General features: G+C 60.2%; 1 protein-coding gene across 3 annotated transcripts; it reads left to right on the forward strand.

Moving 5' to 3' along the window:
* The first annotated feature begins 360 nt into the window (after nt 1–360).
* On the forward strand, nt 361–21,610 carry PIAS4 (protein inhibitor of activated STAT 4). 3 transcript variants are annotated; one of them, XM_034657526.1, is made up of 13 exons: nt 361–534; nt 2,776–3,202; nt 14,213–14,270; nt 15,133–15,174; nt 15,530–15,620; nt 15,725–15,853; nt 15,933–16,038; nt 16,444–16,511; nt 17,655–17,706; nt 18,065–18,138; nt 18,230–18,390; nt 20,761–20,891; nt 21,095–21,610. In XM_034657526.1, exons 2-13 carry the CDS (start codon nt 2,779–2,781, stop codon nt 21,364–21,366), a joined length of 1,608 nt encoding a protein of 535 aa, XP_034513417.1. In that variant the 5' UTR covers nt 361–534; nt 2,776–2,778; the 3' UTR covers nt 21,367–21,610. The 3 variants fall into 3 exon arrangements, with proteins under 3 accessions (XP_034513417.1, XP_034513416.1, XP_034513418.1); XM_034657525.1 differs by having other exon boundaries at nt 374–534; nt 14,213–14,297; XM_034657527.1 differs by lacking the exons at nt 16,444–16,511; nt 17,655–17,706 and having other exon boundaries at nt 384–534; nt 14,213–14,297.
* Nucleotides 21,611–21,996: the final 386 nt, after the last annotated feature.

Here is a 21,996-nt window from a genome sequence, read left to right on the forward strand (position 1 = left end):
TCTGTCCAGGCCGATGTTTTCCCACACAGCTCGAAACAAGCCCAGAGTTGAGACTTTAGAAGCCGTCGGGGCCTGGTGCTGTTTATAAACACAGATCTGAGGGGCAGGCAGCGTAGGATGAAGCCATGGCAGGAAGTGATTTGCAAAGTGCTTGGGGCTTCTTCCTGAATGTTTGTGCCCCTCTCACGCTGTCCCCCCTCCCAGTGTCAAGGGCAGGCTCCTTGGTGGTGGCAGCTGCTGAGAAATCTGAGTCGTGAACATATGGTAGCCTGAGGGATGTGCCCCAGGATGCTCGTGCGGCAGCTCCGGATGTCCAACCTGGTGAAAGGGCTGGGCCTCAGCAGGGGCAGGGTACTCCCAGGGGCGGGGTGATGTTAGAAGATGTGTTGTGGTCAGACTCGGCACCCTGAGCCCACCTGCCTTGAGCTCCATGGAGGGCACTCAGCTTCCACATGACATCGCCTCTCCCCTCCAAGGCCTTGGGCCTCTTCCAGAGGAAACATCTTGTCTACAAGCCTATTTTCTCTGCTCAAGGTAGGAAGTCAGGCCAAGGAAGGTGAAGTCTTGGTTTTCATAAGCGTTCCGGGCTCTCTGAGGACCAGCACAATGCTTCGGTCCCGAGGCAGGGGTTGTGCGGGAATATGAGGGTCCCCAGGCCCCCAGACAGCTGGGTGGGAGTGGGGAAAGTGCCCTTGGGACTTCAGTGGACCCTGCCACTCACACGTGGGGAGGCTTTGGACCAGCCGCCGCTTTCATGGGGCCTCGGTTTTCTCACCTGCCTAGTGGGTGTGGACCCACGTGCGATTTGTGGTCAGGAAGAGCCCTTGTGCTTGGCACGTGGTGGACACTACATCTGTAGTGTGGGGGCAGGAAAAGGCTCCCTCTTGAAATTCTGCAGGCAGGACAGGGCAGCCACACGCATTTGTTTCTGTCGTTTTGTGCCTTGACAGCCCCCGCGGCATCAGCGGGAGCCTGGTATACGGCGGGAGTGATCTTAGAGGGTTCCCATCTTCCGTGGCTAGATGAGATGCCCAAAGTGCAGAGAGGCCTGACGGAGGGCCCAGGGTCATCTGGGAACCCAGGGTTCGAGTCCCGGTGCTGCCATCAGACTCCACGCCTCACCCTTCAACAGCCAGGAAACGGGAAACACCAGAGCCTTCTGGCACTGAGACCGCTATGTAAACACCCTGGCAGGGTTCCCACCCACCTCCAACTGTCAGACTCTCAAGTTGAATTTAAGGGCTTTATTGGTTTCCTTGGGTGCTGTCCTGCTCCATGCCCGCCAGCTTTCCGTATATACCCTCATCACTTGTACCTATTTTTCCCTGGAAGTTTCTTTTTCTCACCACATTTCATTCATCGCAGGCCAGCTTTGGGGCTCAGTGTGGGTGGCCTTGAAACCCTGCCGGCCCATCCGTCCTTCAAGGACACTTTGCTTATGTAGCATAGGGGGCAGCGTCACTCCCCTGGGTGTCCCAGAGTCTCACAGAGGGCAGGCCATGGTCAGGCCGCCCCAAAGAAAACATTGGCATCAGCTGAGCTCTCACGTTTGGTTTGATCGAGTTGGAGGGACCCTGCCAGGTAATACGTGCCAGACCCTGCCAGTCCTTTCATCACTTCGCCACAGCTCACTTCACAGCCTCTGGGGCTGCTGGATTCCCAAAGCCTTCCCATCAGACCCACGGTTCTTGATGGGTTGATCCTGTTCCCAGGGGACACTTGACAGGGTCTGGGAGACCTTTGTGATTGTCACCGCTGGGTTTGGGGGGGCTCCTGGCATCAAGTGGGTGGAGGCCAGGGACGCTGCTGAGTTCCCCACAGTGCCCACGACAGCCCCCCCCTCCAGAGAACAGTCCAGCCCTGATGTCCACAGTGTCGAGGTGGAGAGGGCCTGCTGGAACGATCAGCAGACCGTTCGATGCTCGCCTGTGCTCAGCTCCACGTGGATGTCTGTAGTGCAGTAGAGAGAAATTAGCCCTTTCTCTAGAGTCGGGCCTGGGTTTGAATCTTGGCTATAACGTGGAGCTCCCCCCAGCCTGGCAGGGTGGTTTTAAGACTCAGTTAAGTATATGATTGCATGTGCAGCGTGGTTCCTGGCAGGTGATTAGTATTAAGTCGTGGCTACCATCCTCCAGACCGAAGGGAAGACATGTTTGTGTCCAGTGTTGATTTACTCTGCTTTCCGTATGTTACCTCATCTGGTCCTTCCCACATCCCGACGAAGTGGATCCTGTCATACTGACGAAGAGACTGAGGGTCAGAGAGGCCATTAGTGCTCTTGGCTAGGGAGTGGTGGAGGCTGTTTATGGGTAAAGCAAGATTCCCAGTTCCTGCCCTGGGGATGCTTTCAGGCTTGAAGATGGGAAAAGAGAACCTAAAATAGAAGGCAGTGGTGCGTGTTAGGGGGGCGGTCAGAAGCTTTTGCTGCGTTGGCAATGCTGAGGAAGGTTTGAAGAGGAGGAGGGGAGCAGGGCTGAGCTGGAGGGGGCATCACAGGGAAGGGTGAGCGGGCAGCCTGAGCAAAAGCATGGAAGTGGGACTGAGCCCGGGCCAGTGGGCCTGGTGCCAAAGCCGCCTCCTCCTCCTGGGCTCCTGCTCCTGCCAGCTAGAGTGAAGGGGGCCTGGGGGCAGGGCCAGGCCAGCTGATGGGTTCTCACTTCGCTGTCCCCCCGTCTAGGGCGCAGGTAGCTGCAGGAAGCCCCTTGCCCCGTCGGCCGTCCCTGGATCCGGCCCTGTCCCCTCTGAACATGTGTATCTCTTGTTGCTCCTCCCCAGAACATGGTGATGAGTTTCCGAGTCTCCGATCTTCAGATGCTTCTGGGTTTTGTTGGCCGGAGTAAGAGTGGGCTTAAACACGAACTTGTCACCCGGGCCCTCCAGCTGGTCCAGTTTGACTGTAGTCCCGAGCTGTTCAAGAAGATCAAGGAGCTGTACGAGACACGCTACGCCAAGAAGAGCTCAGAGCCTGTCCCCCAGGCCCACCGGCCCCTGGACCCCCTGACCATGCACTCAACCTACGACCGGGCTGGCACAGTGCCCAGGACTCCCCTCTCGGGCCCCAACATTGACTACCCCGTGCTCTACGGGAAGTACTTGAATGGACTTGGACGCTTGCCCGCCAAGACCCTCAAGCCAGAAGTGCGTCTGGTGAAGCTGCCCTTCTTTAACATGCTGGACGAGTTGCTGAAGCCCACAGAGCTGGGTGAGTCTGCCACCGCCCTTTTGGGGGGGGTCCCACCTTCTGAATTCTCCCAGCGCCTGTGGCCACCCACCTCACCGACCCGGAGTGTCTTCCGGGAAGCAGCGAGGGCCAAGGGGTCGTGGGGGGCTTTCCCTCCCAGGAAGCACAGGAGCCACCTCTGGATCTTTATATTAGTGACCTGTAGGGTTGTCTCACGAATAAGCCTGAATCTCAGCAACTTAGCACGAGGCACTTAGCTTGTGAGGGCCAGAACACGGGAGTGGCTTAGCTGAGTGGTCCTGACTCGGGCACTGGCGAGGTCTCTGCGGGGCTGTTTGCTGGGGGCTGTCTCATCTGAAGGCCTGACTAGGGCTGGGGGCCGCCCACTCACATGGTTGCTGGCAAGTCTCGGTTTCTTGCTGGCTGTTGGCTGGAGACCCCGGTTCTTGACACACGGGCTCCGTAGACCGTTTAAGCATCCTCACAGTGTGGAATGTTGATTTGCTTTCTCTGGAACCAGTGATGGGTGGGAGGGTGAGCGTGCGCACCTGCGTGAGTGTAGGAGCAGCTAGAAGCCACATCGTTTCTATGACCTCAGCTTGGAAGTGCCCTAATGTTGTGCTCCATGTTCCATCGGTCACACAGACCAGCTCTGTACATTGTGGCCTGGGACTGTACCAGCCTGGACCATCGGGAGGCAGGCATTACTGGGGGCCACCGGGGATGCTGGCTTCCGTGCCCTAACTCCCTGTGGCAAAAGGGCTGGAAGTCAGATCTGACCTTTCTTCCTTCCTTCCCCCCACAAGAGGCTTGTTTCCTGGTAGGCAGCCTTGGGAACAGCCTTGGCCAGAGGGTTCAGGCTGATCACCACGGGCCAGCTGGTTAGGGGATGGCTAGCTGTGCTCCCCAGAGGTGGGACACCGCCAGGACTGAAGGAGACAGTGCCAGGCAGGGCCCTGTGGTTCTTCTCTGCTCGTTTCTCTGGTCCCTAGGTTGATGGAGCACCGCGTTTGGACAGGCCCCTGGCCCCTCACCAGCAGCCATGATGTTGGGGCGGGGTGGGTGTTAGCCTAGTCTCGGGGCCTCACATGCTCCCTCCAGCCACAGCTGCCTGCGCCTCCAGGGCTCCAGGTAGCGAGTCTAGTGCGACGGGCTGCTTGGTGCTTTCGGATTTGACTGGGTGTGCGCGTGGTCCTGGAGGCCCCTCTCGTCGTCATTCTCGCCTCTTCCATCTTCCCCTTGAGGGCTTGCCGGGTGGGTGCCTGTGGAAGCCTACCCTGGGCACGCAGCAGGGAGCAAGCAGAGCCCCCCCCCCCCCNCCCCCCCCCCCCCCGCCCTTGTGAAGGTTCACTCTGGTATTCCTCGTTTAGGGCCTAGAGGTGCCCTGAGCATGTGTTGGCACTGTGGGTTGGGCTGTCTTCCTGCAGGCTCGCATCCACATCTCCCTTTCAACCCCCACATCTTCACTGGGCCCCTGCTGCACACCAGGCTCTGGCCCCGGTTGTGAGTTGGTCTCTGCGTGCCACGGCAGAGGTCACAGCCCTGCCATGCCCCTTCCCGCCATGCCCCCTGCTATGCGGGTCACTCCCTCCCACCCTGCTGAGCCAGCATCCTGTCGTGCTCAGCCAAGGGGCCCCTCTGTGCTCAGAGTTCCATGCCAGCCCCGTGCCAGGCAGCCCACTCTGTCCAGCCCTCGGGGGGGCGGGGAGGGGGGCAGACTCAGCTGCCTCTTTCCCTCCTCCCTGTAGCCCTTGAGCTTCGTGAGGGTGGGCGGGGGCTGTGGTCCTGGTGAGGCCGCAGGAGGTGGAGGAAGGAGTTGCTGGTGGTCCAGGCCCTGGAGTCCCAAGGCCCCATTTCAGCCCGAGGCTCTGTCCTCTCCTGCCTTCCCTCTGGCAGTGTTTGTCACCAGCCCCCGGGTGGGGAGTAGTTGGCCTAGCAGCACCTGTCTTGGGGTTGACATGGGAGCATTGGAGACCCAGGGCCCTTTCCTCATTTTCTCCGGGACAGTTCCCCCCACCACGCCGCCCCAGCTCTGCTCCTCCCGACTTCCTCTGTGTGTGTTGGAACCCATTCTCCCTCTACCCTCAGGGGTTCTCCAGCAGGCTCTGGGGGCCTTGGGGCTGGCTGGCTCTGAATGTCTGGCTGACGGTTCAGGTTCCTAAGGACTCAAGGATGATGTTCCTAATAGGGAGGCTGGGTTTTCACCGGAAAGCAGTAAGTCAGGCTCGGCACTGGGCGGGGGGCAGAGGTGACTTTGAACTCAAGGGCCAGCAGCCTCCCTCCGCTGCCTGGACCACAGGCTTCCTTCCTGCATGGCCTGCTCCCACTCCCGCCCCACAATGCATCACTTTGCCCTGAGCCCCCAGGGACCCCAGTCACCTGATCTCCGGGAGAGTCTGCTCCCCTGTCTACACCAGGATTACACTGCTGGCGGCTCAGAACAAAGAGGCCGACCCCGCCCTGCCCCAGCTCCCACCCACTCCCCCAGCCCCTATCCTAAGATGTACCCCTGCCCTGGGACTCCCATCCTCAGGGACCCCCCATTGCCTGCCAGGTTCCTAGGGAGAGTCCTCATCGAGCACAGATCTGGCCCTGGAGCAGTCTGGTCCCCTGTGTTCCAGGACCAGCGGTTTTGTCCCCCCATTCCTCAACCTGGGGGCCTCCTTGTGGTGACTTCTGCAGCGCTGGCATTGCCCAAGAGCCACTTCACGGGGCTCGAGCGCAGCCAGCTTCCCCTTCCCCCTCGATCCTGACCGTGACCTGCTGACCAGAATGAGGTCCAAACGCTCTGGTCTGCTTCCCCGGAAGAGCTGCCGGCCAGCTCCAGCTTCGGGATGGAGACCGTGCCGGGTGCAGAGGAGACATAAATCACAGGGAGTGGAATGTTTGGGTTGGGGGAGGGGAGGAGAATAATGGAGCTGGAAGGACCTTAGGAGACGGAGGATCTGCTCCAGCGGGGCTGGCACCTAGAAAGGTTGGGAAACTGGCGCGAGGTCACACAGCATTGTGAGGAGGGGGCCCTGGGGCCGCAGGCTAAGCCATCTTCCTGACTCTGAGCCCTCCCTGAGTTATCAGTGCCCTGCACCCCGGTGGGGAGGTACCCATTTTTGAAGCACATGAAGGTTCTGGGACCTCAGGCGTTCTCTTAGCTCAGAGAGCCTGGCTGTCTTACCCATCCCAGCCGGGAGAGGGACGCCTGCCTCCCGACCACAGCAGACTCCAAGGGGGGCCAGGGAACACTCTCCTGGGCCTGCCGCTGCAGCTGGGGGCTCACTGGGCATCTGACAGCCCCCCAGCATGTGAGCGGCTGGTGACGGAGGAGGCCCAGACCTCCGTCAGGGTGCGTGGGGGAAAGGAGAGGCCGTCATAGACTTGCGGGCGGAAGGAAGGAAACACGACCTGCCACAGGGCTGCGCCGGGAGGCTCTTTGGCGCCCTGTGGCCGGCGTCTCGGGCTGTGAAGGAGCCACCCCGCGTCTGACAACTCCCAAGGGTCTGCTGGTTGTCTCCGTGGCCCGAAGGGTGGCCAGCACCGCTGCTGGCTGAGGACCACCGGTCCAGCGCCCGCCCTGTTACACAGGGTACACGTGTGCCCCTCATCCGGCTTCTCAGGCCTTTGGCTCCTGTCGCCCCAGCAGCAAGGTGGGTGTGGGGTCCCCGGCCTGGCGTGTTTTGCTGGGAAGCTGCACTAGAGGTGAAAAAATGGTGCGGGGAGAGGACTGCTCTGATTGGGGGTGCAGGCTTCCTAGGGGCAGTCAGGGCCGGGGCTCCTGGTCACGCATTCGTGGGGAGGTGGCAGTCAGGAGGCTTCCTGGAGGAGGCCACGTTCCGGACCTGAGGGGTGAGTTGCCATAAGCCTGACAGAGAGGAAGAGCAGGAGAGTATGTTTCAGCCCCAGGCCTGGCAGTGAGAGAGGCCTCCGGAATGAAGTCATCGTGACTGGAGTGCGGTGTGGTGTGGCGTGGGAGAAGAGAGGGAGCGAGAGGCCAGAGAACACAAGATGGGTGGGCCGCGGGGAGCGTGGGGCCCGGCTGGACTGTCCTGAGGGCTTCGGGGTCATCGAAGATCTGGTGAGCTTGCCTGGGTCTCGTTTCCTGGGGTCCTCTCTGAGGTGGGAGTTAGCCCCTGGGGTACACGGAGGCGGAGCGGCCTCTGTGCCGTCCAGAGGCCAGGCGGGGCTCGTACACAGGTGCGTGCTCCCTCCCTGGGTCCTCAGGTCCATGCTGTGCCCTGGGAGCCTGGGTGGTCATGTGGCATCCCAGGTCTGGCCTCCCAGCCCCAGGGGTAGGTGGCCCAACCTTCTGGGCCGGCGGGACTTCCCCCACAGCCCACCTGCCTAACTGCCTCCCGGGTTTCTTCCCTCCACATTGCCAGTCTCCCCCGGCAGCCAGAGGAAGCTTTTAAATAGCAGGCTGGTTATGTTCTTCCTCTGTTCAAAACGCTGCCATGATTATTCCCACTGACTTTTCTGCTTGGTTTCTTCCCTGCCCTCCCCTCCTCTCTCCCTTTCGTTTGCCTCGCTATTCCTCCAAAACACCAGGCCCAGTGTTGCCCCAGGGCCCTTGCATGTGCTGTACCTTCCGTCTGTCACACTTTCTCAAACACCACATGGCCCTTCCTTCCCCGGTCGCGTAACCTGAAGCTCATTTTCCTCTCCTACTTGCCTTCCCTCCCCTGTTGTCGCTGCCCTCTTCTCCTCCATGGCCTTGCCTCCATCCCTGACGTGCCTTATTCGTTTGTAGGTGTTCTTTAACACCTGCGCCTGGGGCCAGTCCGTCCCTCACTGCAGCCACAGAGTGGAGCGGGGCAGGAGGTGGCCGGTCCAGGAGCTGAGAAGCAGCCTGCGGGCTGCCGTGAGAAGGACCGTGAGCTGGCTTTCTCCGGCTCTCCTTCAGTGCGTGACCCTCTTGCATCCCCATGACCTCATGAGTAGCAAGTCAAGAGCCCGCCAGCTGGGTGTGGGCACCCAAGTTCTTGCTCCTGTGAGTGGAGGAGTTGGGGTGTGAGCCCAGAGCCCCTGACCCAGGGTGGGTGCCTGCTTGCTCCCTGCTGTTGGCAGGGCCCCCTGAGCCCATCTCCTCTCCTACCGCCACCTGCACTGCCCACACCACCTCTCAGACTTTGACTTCTCTGTTTGGAGAGTTGGGGCCGGAGTCAGACGCTGTGTGGGTCTGGGGTCATTGGCCTGGAGGACGGGCCTTGATCCTTCTGGGAGGCCCCAGGGTGCAGGAGGCTGCAGACTAGTGGGAGGGAGGCCAGGCCTCTCTGACTGACTGGAGATCCCTGTTTCTTTGCTTCTTATTTAAACTTTTGTAAAAGTGCGTGTGCGTTGTAGAAATAGGATCAGGCCCCTGTTGGAGGTTCGGGCTTGTTCTTTCCACCGTCTTTTCTATGCATGTGTCATCCTGCGATACGGTGGCTGTGTCCTAACTACTGTTTCATCTCCCCTCCCCCCCCAGCATTGTGAGCGTCTGCTCAGGACATGAAGTGCTCTCTGCCGGTGGCGGTTTGCACGGTGGCCTGACAGCCGGGGTAGACGTGGCCATGCTGGGCTTCTCTGTTACTGTCTTGGATTGAACCGGAGGCTGGTTCCCAGTCCTCCCAGAGGACCTGGGAGCAGGGGGTTCCCTCCCTGTAGTCCCTGTGGGGTTCTGAGGCCTGGGTGGGTACCTTGTCCTGGTCCACGCGCTACCTGGTGGGGCCCCCATGGCTTTGTGGCAGCCTGTGTGACACAGCAGTGGTACTCTGGGGTTGGTTTGGTGTTCGTGACAAGCCAAAGACATTGGGAAATTGTGTTGATTCTTAGGAGGTAAAACTTTTAGAGAAAACTCAAACAGGGAGATGCGGGCAGTACCGGGAGTGCAGGGGCTGTGGAGGGCTCGCAGCTTTATAAAAGCAATCAGGAGAGTCTTGTTCCAGTGGCGTTTGAGCAGACCTCAGAGCCATCTGAGTAGCTGGGGGAGGAACGTTGTGAGAGGGGGGATGTTGCGTGCAGAGGCCCCAAGACAGGATGTTCTTGGCACGTGGGAACACGAGGAGGTGGCCTGGGTGGCAGCCGTGAAATCAAGGCCACTAGGGGTGGGGACAGCATCCCTCACGTGGCAGACGGTGAGCTCCGGGGAGCCAGGGGCCCAGCGAGGGGTCTGTGTACTGATCAGAGGGCAGGGGCGGTGGGGGAGGGACCTCGCTAGTATGTTTTAAAATTGGAGCCAATTGGGAGTTGGTGCTGGGGGTCAGGGGGTTCCGAGAGTCGTGGACACTGCCCACAGCTCAGCCCTGAACAGCTGAAAGGGCGGAGCTGCCATTGGCAGTGGACGATGGAGACCTGTTGGGGGGGGACCCCCCCACCCCCCTCCTACCGTGTAGGGTATGCTGCGTCCTGAGGCCGATGGCACAGCAGAAAATCCGAATGCTGTCCCCGCGGTGGTGTCATCTAGAAGTGGGAGCCCTGGAAGGGACCCCAGACTACTTGGCCTCCCATGATGGTGCTCACCGGCCTTCCTTGTTTCTGGGGCGGGAGCTCCCTGGCCAGTGGGTGGGGTCGCCGGTGGTGCTCTTGGCTTCCCACTCAGCCATCACAGCCCGGCCCAGGGATGGTGAGCCTCCCGTCCCCCCCCCACCCCCTGCCCTGTCGGAAATAATTGCCCCTTGGCTCTTTGGGCAGGTCTGGGCATGTCTAAGGTGGCCTGTGTGCTCCCCCACCCCCCAATTAGATGGCCCGTCTCAAGGGCCCCAACCAGGACTCCACAGGGACTAGCCAGGCCCTTGGCAAACAAGCATGGATTGGTGGCAGCAGTTTGGTAGTGACACGCCCAGCTCTGTGCCCTGTGAACTGGGTCCCGTGGATGGAAGACCACCCAGGGGATAGGGATGTGCGGCCCAGGCAGAGCCTGGGGTATAAACCTGGTGATCTGGCTTCTGAGTCTGAGCTGGCTTTAAATCCGAATTGTTTGCTTTTTAAATAGGTTACCTGCTGTTGCGCTTTGGAATTGAGAAGGTTCTGGAGCAGAGGTTGGCCGACTAGGGCCGGGGGCCAACTTCATTGGCTGCCTGTTTTCCTAAACCAAGCTGTATTGACAGACAGCAATGCCCATTTGTCTGTTTACTGTCTATGGTGGCTTTCGTGGTACAAGGCAGAGTGGGGACGTTGAGGTAGGGACCATGTGTCTCACTAAAGCCAAGACTGTTTACTCTCCAGCCCTTCATAGGAACAGCATGCATACCACTGTTGGAAGGGTGGGCAGTACAAAGAAAGCTGGTTCCTTGCCTCTTCCAGTCACTCTGAGGCAGTGACTGTGGCCGGTTCTCACAGAGCTCCCTACCCAGAGATGTCTCTTGCGCAGACCCTTCCCTCTGCCGGTGACATGAGTCCGGGGGTGACGTACGCCTGTCCACACCAGCTGCTTTCACCCAACAAAAGCATCTCGGAAGTTACCCCTTATCGGAGTGTGAAGCGTGTCTGGATTCTTCGCTCCCTGTGTCAGGGTCGCATAGTATGCCTTCGTAAGCTGTCCCGGAGCACGTCTTCATCAGACCAGATCTGTGGGCATACATTTAGGTCGCCAGCCATCTGATGGAAGCCATTCTGAGTAGTGGCTGCCCGTGGGCCTCGGTCATCCTTTGTGTGTGAGCATGTCTGCAGTTTCTAGAACAGAGGGGCCGCTGTGTCCCACGTTGTGTGTTGGTGATTTTGGCAGATTGTGCGAGACAGCCTGCCCTCCCCAGAGGTTTTCACTCCTGTCAACCATGTCTCTTCCAATCTTCTGATTGGGTGGCTTTTCAGTGTTGGTTGTTTTTTTTGTTTGTTTGTTTGTTTTTAAAGATTTTTATTTTAGGGGCGCCTGGGTGGCTCAGTTGGTTAAGCGTTTACCTTCAGCTCAGGTCATGATCCCGGCATCCTGGGATTGAGCCCCACATTGGGCTCCCTGCTCAGCGAGCAGTCTGCTTCTCCCTCCCCTGGTCTTGTGCTCTCATTTGCGCGCACTCTCCCCCCCGCTCTGCGAATAAACAAATAAAATCTTTTTTAAAAATTAAAATTAAAAAAAAAAGATTTTATTTTATGTATTTATTTATTTTTTTAAAAAGATTTTATTTATTTATTCGACAGAGATAGAGACAGCCAGCGAGAGAGGGAACACAAGCAGGGGGAGTGGGAGAGGAAGAAGCAGGCTCATAGCAGAGGAGCCTGATGTGGGGCTCGATCCCATAACGCCGGGATCACGCCCTGAGCCGAAGGCAGACGCTTAACCGCTGTGCCACCCAGGCGCCCCAAAAATAAAGATTTTAATATTAAGTCCTCTCTATGCCCAACACAGGCTCAAACAACCCCCAGATCAAGAGCTGCAGGCTCCACCGACTGAGCGAGTCGAGTGCCCCTATTCAGCATAGATGTCAGTGTTTTTAAGTTGAGGCATAATTTACATACAACAAAGTCCGCAGATACTCCGTGTGTACTTTGAGTCTTACCAAGTGAATATACCCTAGTAAGCCAAATACTAGCAAACAACGTATTCATGTAAAGCCCCTCAGCCCCCTTCCAGCGTCCCTCGCCACACCCCCAGAGACAACTCCCATTCTGATTCCTGTCACTGTGGGTTAGTTGTGCCTATTGTGGACGCAGCCCAGTGCACATGCAGTGGGTACATCTGGGCGTCTGCCGACTGTGGCTCAGCATCCTGACTTCTCAGTTTGTCCTTGCGCTCACCTAGGTCATCATTCTACTTTACTGTGTGAACATACTGCCGCTTGTGTATCTGTTTTTCCTTTGGCAGGCACTTGGGTTGTTTCCAGGTTAGGGCTCTTAGGAGTAAGTTTGCCATGAGCATTCTTGTGCACATCTTTTTGTAGACATATTTCCGTTTATTTGGGGGGCAGGTACCTAAGATACCCCGAAGAGTGGGGTTTCTGAGGTGTTGGGTAGGTGTATGTTTAACTTTGCTGGGAACTTCTTGGCAATTTCTGCCTGTGGCAGAAAATCCTGCTTGCTCCACGTCCCTGCCAGCACGTGGAGTTGTCACTCTTTCCATTTTAGCCATGCTTGTGGATGTGTAGAGGTTTTAAACCAATCTTGCATTCCTGGGCTAAATCCAAGGGGCCTGGATATTTGCTGATATTTTCTTTTCTTTTTTTTTTTTTTTTAATATTTTATTTATTTATTCGACAGAGATAGAGACAGCCAAGCAAGAGAGGGAACACAAGCAGGGGGAGTGGGAGAGGAAGAAGCAGGCTCATAGCGGGGGAGCCTGATGTGGGGCTCGATCCCATAACACCAGGATCACGCCCTGAGCCGAAGGCAGACGCTTAACCGCTGTGCCACCCAGGCGCCCCATTTGCTGATATTTTCTAAAGGTTTTTTTGTTTTTGTGTTTATGGGGGATGCTCATCTGTAATTTTCTTTTCTTTATATGTTTTTGTCAGGTTTTGTTATCAGGGTCATGTCAGTCTTGTAAAGTGAGTTCACTGTTCTTTATTTTTTGAACTTTCATAAAAGTTTATACGATTTCTTAACTATTAGAACTCACCAATTGGGGGCGCCTGGGTAGCGCAGTCGTTAAGCATCTGCCTTCGGCTCAGGGTGTGATCCCAGCGTTATGGGATCGAGCCCCACATCAGGCTCCTCCGCTATGAGCCTGCTTCATCCTCTCCCACTCCTCTGCTGTGTTCCCTCTCTCGCTGGCTGTCTGTCACATAAATAAATAAAATCTTTAAAAAAAAAAACAACTCACCAATTGGATATGCAGTTTTCTTTGTGGAAGACTTTTAATTATGAGCTCAACTTCTTTAACTGGTAAAGGGCTTTTCAAATTTCCTATATTTTTTGGTGCTAGTTTTGGTAATTTGCAACTTGGGAAAAATTTGTCCGTTTAAGTTGTTAGATTTATTGCCATAAAGTGGTTGGTTTCATTCCTGTATTAAACCAAAAGACTGTAGGATCTGTACTACTGTCTGTCTTTCCGTTTCTGACAGTGGGTGTGCTTACGATCTTTTGTTATTGTTTGTTCTAGTTAGCTTATCAAAGAAGTCTGACTGATTTTCTTTGTTGCTGACTTTCTATTTTTATCTTTAATTTCCTTCTAATAACTTCAGCTTTAATTTGCTCTTCTTTTTTTAGTTTCTTGTGGAGGAAACACAGGTCATTCATTCGAAACCTTTTTCTGTTTTGTTTTTTTTAACAGAAGCATTTAAAGCTATGATTTTGCCTCCAACGACTGTGTTAGCTACTTCCCCCAAGTTTTGGCGCCCTGTATATTCTCATTCAGTTCAGAGACTTTCTGATCACCCCTGGCGTTCTTGATGCAGTTATAACAGAGAGTGAAGAGCCAGTCTGTCACCACCATGGTCTCTGTCGCCTGGCAGACATTCCTCTACTTCTGTGGCCAGTGGGCACTTTGGGATGGCTAGCATGGCTCTGTATGTGATGTCCCTGCTGCCCTCCTCATGCCTCCTGCTGTGAGCTAAGCTGCTCGGTGACTCGTTTTGTGCACTTGGTGGTTCGGGGCTGTTTCACTTGCCTTCTTCCTCCACCGACCATGAATGCCCGAGGCAGGATCTCTATCCAGCTTGTCCTTATTCTCTCCAGCAGTGCTTGCAGGGCCTATGCTGAGCACCGCACAGACAGGCTCATGCTTTCTGGGTGCCCCGAACAGTCGTGCGAGGTGGGGACAGAGTTGTATTGGCATCTTACAGGCTCCAGGTGAAGTGGCTGGCCCAGCAGGCTCCTTGCCCTGAGCCAGGCACTTCTGTCTGCCTGCCCTGGAGGGCTGAGAAGATTGCTGCTTCCCAAGGGGCCCTTCCAGGGTTAGGGGTGTTCCTTGAATCGTAGGCTGTGGTGTGGCACCAGGAAGGCCTGGGCTCCCCCTGCACCCTCGTCCCTGGTGGCCCTGCTTCCATCCCACAGGCCTGGCTGCCTGGGTGAGGCTCAGCCTCCTGTTCCCTGCTTCCTGGTCTGAGGAGGGGCCGGCCCGTGGAAATGAGTGTGGCTGGCTCCCCCACTGGGGACCAGACGTAACCCTGACCCTGAGTTTGTCTTTAGTTCCACAGAATAATGAGAAGCTTCAAGAGAGCCCATGCATCTTTGCATTGACACCAAGGCAAGTGGAGCTGATCCGGAATTCCAGGTGCGCTGTGCCCCGCACCACTGCTGGCCTCCACGGCAGGCGGTGGACTGGCGTGGTCTTGGGCCATCTGGAGGGCCGGGCTAGGGCAGCCTTCAGCAGCCCCGACGTAGACGCTGTGCTCCACAGTGGAGGGAAGGGGAGCCCCCCCTCCCCCGTGCTCGGCACCTGCCGTGTGTACCGGGCAGTGCGCCCTGTCTGCGTGCTCTCGGTGCCTCTGATCTGCAGCCCCCAGAGGTGGGCCGGTGTCCCCCCTTTAACAGGGCTCCCCTCGGCACTCTTGATATTGGGGCCGGGTCACTTTTTGGAGGGGGGTGCCCTGGACACTGGGGGGGGCTGAGCAGCATCTCTCACCCCCACCGCTTGGTGGCAGGACTCCTCTAGTTGTGATGGCCGTAGCTGTCTCCAGACACTGCCTGGGGTCCTGCTGGGGCAGGATCGTCCCAGTGAAGACCCTGAGCCGTAACAGCTGAGGGACAGAGGCCATTCCCTGCTGTCTGAGGCCCTTCTGTCTCCAGCTGAGTCCGAAGTCACCACTGGAGCAGCCGTTTGCTGGCCCACTTGGCACATGCTGGGCCTGTACCCACCAACCTATTTAATATATCCACATGGACCCTGCCCTCCACTTGTGCAGACAGGGGAGGTCATCTGCCCAAGTCCCCAGTGAGTAAACAGGAGAGGACATTTCAGTCAGCACCCAGAGACCTTCAGATGCCCAGGGAGGTAGCAGGTGAACCTGTCTGGCTAGCTCAGGTGAGGGGATCAGCATGGCGTGCCAGGTGCTCTCCTGCCTCACTGACCCCTCTCCTCCTCCCCTCTGCCTCCTTGGCATGCGCAGAGAACTGCAGCCCGGGATCAAGGCCGTGCAGGTCGTCCTCAGGTAAGCCCGGGCCTGCCCGGACCCCCCGGCGCCTGTAGCCCTGCCCTGTCCACCCCAGGCGCATCCCAGTCAGGCCCCTCTCCCTCCTGACAGTTCTGGTTCTCCCCGGTCAGAGGCGGAGCCCTGCTCCTCTCTTCCTGCCGTCTGTCCTTGCCTGTGGACCCATCACCGCATAGCGTCGCTCAGACCAGATCCGGGGCCCTGAGAGCCCCTCGTGTGGTCCGGAACGGCGATCCACCTGCCGGCCAGATACGGCCCTCGTGGCCTCCACCCCGGCCCTGCGCCCATACCCCTCTCAGGGCCGCCCCTCTGTCCAGAGCCCCCGCCGGCCTCACGGTCCGTGTCGTCACTGCAGAATCTGCTACTCAGACACCAGCGGCCCTCAGGAGGACCAGTACCCGCCCAACATCGCCGTGAAGGTCAACCACAGCTACTGCTCCGTCCCGGTCAGTGGGGCCCCCTGGGCAGCCCTGGGCCGCTGTGGGGGATGGGACCGAGAGGCTGCCGCGGAACCCCTTGCCGCGGCGTGAGCCCCCGCGTCTGCTTCCAGGGCTACTACCCCTCCAACAAGCCCGGAGTGGAGCCCAAGAGGCCCTGCCGGCCCGTCAACCTCACCCACCTCATGTACCTGTCCTCGGCCACCAACCGCGTCACCGTGACCTGGGGGAACTACGGCAAGGTGCGGGGCGCGGGGAGCGGCCTCTGCCCCCCCACGCCCCGCCTCCGCCTCACTGGCCCTCCCCCGTCTCTGCCCCCAGAGTTACTCCGTGGCCTTGTACTTGGTGCGGCAGCTGACCTCTTCGGAGCTGCTGCAGAGATTGAAAACCATCGGGGTCAAGCACCCGGAGCTGTGCAAGGCACTGGGTGAGCTGGCCGGCCCGTCGGTCACCCCGGGGGACGTGCGCGGAGGGGGAGCGCAGGAACCAGCGCAGAGGCCCTGAGGCGGGGACGCGGGAGGCGGGCGCTCCGGCCCAGGGAGCTGGCGCCGCGAGAGCCGGGGACCAGGTCTGCTGGCTTGTGGGTCACCCCACAGCAGCGAGGCGGGAAAGGTCCCAGGGGATGGGTGCTCGAAGCAGAGCTGGGCGGGGCCAGGGGCACAGTAGACCCGATTCAGAGCTGCAGATGCTGGGTGGTGATGGGGTCCAACCTGAGACCAGACCAGCTGTGTTGGGGACGGTGGGGGGGACACAGTGAGCATTGAAAGTGAACCACCGCCAAGACGGGTAGACAAAATCCATCCTGTTTCTTGTCTCATGTCCATGTATGCAGTGGCTGTGTGGCCTCGGGGAAGTCACTGGCCCTGTCTGGTCGCTGCGCCTTCTGACCAGATCCTCACGGTAGCCCTGGGCTGAGGGACTTGGCGATGTCCCCATCTGACCATGGGGGACCCTGAGGGGCAGAGTGGCAGGGCTCCTGCCTGTGCACCCCACCGCCTCCTTCTTCCCTCAAAGAGCCCTTTCTTCAAAACCACTCCCCCACCTGCCCAGCTTCCTGTGGGGACAAGGGCCGACTTGACCAGAGGGGGCAGAGGGGGCAGGCACTGGTGTGGGGGCCAGGTGGGATTCATCCAGGCCTTGGCCCACAGGGTGGGGCCGGGGCACCCGGAGGTCTGGGGAAGTCTGGGAGGGGCGGGGGTCCGCAGTGCTGAAGGGGGAGGTATGTATGGGACCTCTGGGGCCCCTGCTTGGCGCCGATGTTCCGGTGTCCTCTCGGAAGCCAGCCCCAGGCCAGGTTGCCGGCTGCTGGGTTTCTAATAGCCGCGGGAAATCCTGTACTTGTCTCACCTGTGGCCTTCTTGCGGACCCAGCCTTCTCTCTGTTGGGTGGGGAGGCGGCGGCCTGGCTTCCAAACCACGTGCACTGGAGTCCATCGTGGGCACTTAGCCAGAGAGGCGAGTGTGAGGTGGGAATTCACATAGAGGCGTGAGGGGAGTGGGCTGGGGATGCGCCTGCACAGGCCCCCCCAACCCTGTGTGGGAGGGAAGAAGAAACTTCTGGAGGAGGGCTGCAGGGCTTGAGCGGAGGAAGGAGGGGCAGCTCCGGGGTCCGTCTCTGCTGAGCCTTCTGGGGTCTCTTGGCCAGCCTCCCCATTCCCACTGAGAGCAGAACAAAGGCAGAACAAGCCTGAAAGGGTCCGGAGGTGGGGAAACTGCACGCCCCTTGCGGGCCTTCCCCAGGGTTTGCTCTGCATATGCCTTTCCTTCCAGTCTTTCTTCCAGCCCTGTGTTCACCGTTGAGAAGGGGGCCTTGTGTGTGGTCGTGGGCATTTGCCACGAGGCCTTTGGCTTCAGGCACCAGCCAGCTTTTCCTAAGTCGGAGAGGTAGCTTTGGTCACCCAAGAAGCCATGCTCGTGGGCTCGCGCCCGCCCCTGCCAGGTTTGGGAGTGTTCGGGAGTGGGGCCACACGTCCTGGTCCCGCGTGTGGTGCAGAGGGCTGCCAAGACCGTCCTGGAGCAAGCGGCCCGTCTCCCTTTTCGCCAGGTGCTCGGGATGGTTCGCGTGGAATGCGCAGTCCCAGCGGACAGCCCTGCAGGTGGCTGTTGGCCTCCATCTTTCTTCCACAAGAGGCCGTGGGCTGTGCCAGCGTGCAGCAGGGTGGGCTTGTCGGGTCGGCGTGCCCTGCTGGCGTGCCGCTCCCCGGCTGCTGCCCTGGCTGCTTTCACAGGGGACCCCGCAGCCCTGGGCCCTGGAGCTGAAACGCTCATCTTGTCCTGGGCGGTGGCCGTTGGGGTCTCCGTGTGCGGATTGTCTTCCCCCTGAGACGGAGGGGCTGAGGGTGCTCGCCGCTGCCTTCCCCAGCGCCGACGGGGGCTGGGAAATCTGCCTCTTGGCTCCGACCCCACAGACGCCTCTGTCCCTTCTGCTCACATCGGCCCCCCCCTTGTCCGCAGTCAAAGAGAAGCTGCGTCTGGACCCCGACAGCGAGATCGCCACCACCGGCGTGCGGGTCTCCCTCATCTGCCCAGTGAGTCCGGGTGCGCGCGTCCTCTGCCCCCACCTGCCTGCAGCGCGGCGCCGCCGGGGGGCCGCTCACGCCACCCCCTCGCTCCCCGCAGCTGGTGAAGATGCGGCTGTCGGTGCCCTGCCGGGCGGAGAGCTGCGCACACCTGCAGTGCTTCGACGCCGTCTTCTATCTCCAGATGAACGAGAAGAAGCCCACCTGGCTGTGCCCCGTGTGTGACAAGCCGGCCCCCTACGACCAGCTCATCATCGACGGGTGAGGCTCCGGCCGCCTCGGGGGGCCCCGCTCCTCCCTGGGCCCCTGTGGGAGGAGGGGCCCCGCCGTGCCGCGCCGGAGGCCCCCGGGGCACCCAGCTGTGCCGGGTCTGTGGGCTGCTCTCGACGCCCCGGCCGCAGGAGAGGCAGATGTCCTCCTCGGGGGGCTCTTCGGGGTCTTTGCTGCCCCGGCGGGGGCTGCTCGCATGGGCTCTCTGGGCCCAGGAGGTCTGCCGTTGCTTGTGAGCTCACGGACCTGGAGTCTGCTTTTCCCCACACGAAGCAGGGACCCCGAGACCCCAGCCCCGTGGCCACCGCGCGAGCCTTCGGCGCCGCCTCTGTCACACACTCTGTACGGAGAGGTGGGAAGCACAGCCATGTCCCCGATTCTGGTCTCGGCTCTCGTGTGCCCTTCTTCCCAGGTGGCGCCTGCGTGCAGCCTGGCCCTCCCCGCGCCACAGGGGGACGAGGGGAAAAGGCCATTCTCCCCAAAAGGGAAACTTTGCTCAGGTCTTAGGTTTCCAGAAACTGAGCCCAGCACCTGACCAGGCCGCTCCTGCCAGGCGCCAGCCACACCCATCTCCTGTCCCCGGAGCTGGGGGAGGGGCAGGGGGCGAGAGGCTGTGGTTAGGTAGGGGTGGGTGTGCGGCCGCCAGGCTGGCTCCATGGCCACACTCTGCGCCCCAGCAATGTGTGCGTGCTGTGGGCCGGAGGATGGCCCACGGCCGGTAGGGGCTTGGTGTGAGTCCGTCCCCACGTTGGAGTGCTTGTTGTCAGCCATCTGTCCCAGCCGTGCAGGAGGTGGGCCTCGGTCACCCCTACCTTGCAGATGAGGGGACTGAGGTTCAGAGGGGCAGTCACCAGGCGTGCCCAGCTCACAGGTGGCCGGGCTGGGACCGGAACCTGGGTCTGGCCAGCTCTGAGCCTGGGTGCCCTCCCTGGAGGGGCTGAGCCTCCGTGCCCCAGTGTCCCCATGTCGTCTAGCCTTTGGGTGGAGTGAGGAGGCCCCTGGGGCCGGGTACAAGGGCCAGGGCTGAATGGCTGCTCTGTTCCTGGCCTGGCAGCTGTGCGGCCCTGTGCCTGCCTCTCCCCCCACCCCCACAGGCCTAGAACGGGTCACCCAGGCTCAAGTGGCGGCAGCTCCGACAGCTCCAGGGGCAGATGGGCCTGGGGTTTGGGGGTATGGCTGTGCCCCACACAGACCACAGTCCCAGCATCCCACGGGGCCTGGGCCTAGCCAGGGAGGCTTCCTGGAAGCAGGGTCCTTGATTCATGCGTTTGCTCAGGACTCGCTATTTTGTCCCACCCTTGTTCCTAAGCTGGGTGACTCTAGGGTCCCAGTAAGGACTCTGTCCCAGATTCTGCCTTCAGGGAACTCCCAGCCGGGCATGGGGAGCGTGGGGACCCGAGCCAGAGATGCTCCTGCTGGCAAGGGAGGGAGCGCTGCGGACTAGGACGTGCGGTGGAGACCGCCGTGGCCGGCAGAGCCGTTGGGACACCACAGAGTGACCCCGGGTGGCAGGCCTGTGAGTGTGACAAGGGGGGCCCCCAGAGGCCCCAGGGGATGTTCTGGAGCAGGAAGGGCCTCCCTCGTGTGTGACTGTGTCTGAGGTGGTTCAAGTCACGTGGAGGCAGCTGCAGCTTTGACCTCCTGGGACAAATGTGGGGGGCCACATTGGCCTGTTGCCGCTGAGGCACGTGTGTCCCCTATGCGGGACCTGGCCTGGCGTGGGTCCCCTGGTCCTGGAGTCGGTGGGCACTGCAGAGGCCTCATAGGTAGGGAGACGAGGCCCCGTGACCTGGGAGGGGCGGGGCCAGGAATGGAGCCCAGGCGGCTTGCTTTCTGGCCTCATTGGCTTCAGGGAGATCCCTACCCGTCTCTGAGCATCAGTGTCTCTATCTGTAAAATGGGTCTGGCTGGCAGTACTTCAGTGAAACGGTGCCCAGGGCCAGAGCGTGTCCTGCTGGGCCGGGCCTGCGATGGGCGATCTCTTGGGGGTGCTCTTGGCGTGTGCGGGAATGCAGTGGCCCCAGTTCTTCCTGCCCTGCCCCAGAGCCTCTCCAGGGGGCTGTCTGTGCACACACGGCGCCTCGTGTGTAGAGAGAGGGGCAGCGCAGGGTCGGGGTGGGAGGGTGGGGGGCCGTGGAGCAGAGCGGGTAGCTGTAGGCACATGGAGCGCTGCGGGGCAGGCCTCCCCCTCCCACGGGGCAGCCGGACCTCAGGACACCAGGCCCTGGTGGGTGCTGTCCTTGAACCGCTTTTGCGGAGAAGGAAGTGCCTTGTTTAACGAGCAGCCCCTGACCTGAGCCCGGGGCAGGGTGGGGAGGGAGCGGCCCTGCCGGCCCAGGAGTCAGCCCCTCGCCCCTCCAGGCTCCTCTCCAAGATCCTGAGTGAGTGCGAGGATGCCGACGAGATCGAGTACCTGGTGGATGGCTCGTGGTGCCCGATCCGCGCCGAGAAGGAGCGCAGCTGCAGCCCCCAGTGCCCCATCCTCGTGCTCGGTGAGTTGACTCCCGGAGCGCGGGGCAGAGCGGGGCTCGGCTCGGGGCTCTGGCGGGAGACCCCGCGGTTACTGAGTGCCCGGGGCCTGGACGGGGCTCTGGGGACCCGGTGGCACTCGTGGAGGCAGAGGAGACACAACAGGGCCCCGGCCCCCACTGGCCTCCACGTCCCTGCTCTGAGCTCCTCTCCCTGTCGCCCTCAGGCCCCTCGGACGCCAATGGGCTCCTTTCCACCCCCAACGTCAACGGTGGTGGCGGTGGCGGTGCGCTTGGGGGCGCCGGTGGCGGGGGCGGCGCGGTAGGCAGTGTTGAGAACGGGAAGCCGGGAGCCGACGTGGTGGACCTCACGCTGGACAGCTCGTCGTCCTCGGAGGAGGAGGAGGACGAGGAAGAGGACGAGGAGGACGAGGATGAGGAGGGCCCCCGGCCCAAGCGACGCTGTCCCTTCCAGAAGGGCCTGGTGTCGGCCTGCTGACTGCTCACCGCCGCCGGCTGGACACTCGACTTTCCTGGTGCTCACCCACGCGGATGGGGCGCAGGCGGGCCCCGGGGTACGGAGGGGGGAGTGATTTTGTTTCTTTTTATGGTTGTTCATTTTGTTTTTCCACCCCTTTCCCTGGCTCCTGGCACCTGTACCTCTGGACTCCTATCGGAGGATTAAAAAAAAGTAAAAAGACAAAAAAAAAGTACAAAAAAAGAAAAAAAAAAAAAAAAAGGAAAATGGAACAAAAAAAATCAAACTCTTACAAACAAGGCAAGCCACCCACACAGCTGCTTCCCCGGCCGGAGCCGGAGCCGGAGCCGGAGCCGGTCCTGGGGAGGGGTGGGCAGACCCAGGGAGCCCACTCGGACGCCCCGCCCCGCCTCGCCTCTTCCAGGGACCATTCCAGCTGGTGCAGAGGGACGGGGTGCGTGGGGGCGGTAGGGGCAGCAGGGGAGACCGACGGGCGCACCGCCCCCCTCCCTGGCAGCAGCCACGACTTTGACATTCGTCTGTTCCTTTGCTTTTTTCTCTGCAAACACGTTCTCTCGCCCAGAGACCCTGGAGCGCACCGCCAAGCAGGGAGCATTTTAGCCAAGAAGCCATGGAGTGGGTTGGGGCGGG

This window comes from Ailuropoda melanoleuca, chromosome 4 (assembly GCF_002007445.2).
Source record: "Ailuropoda melanoleuca isolate Jingjing chromosome 4, ASM200744v2, whole genome shotgun sequence".
Classification (NCBI taxonomy): domain Eukaryota; kingdom Metazoa; phylum Chordata; class Mammalia; order Carnivora; family Ursidae; genus Ailuropoda; species Ailuropoda melanoleuca.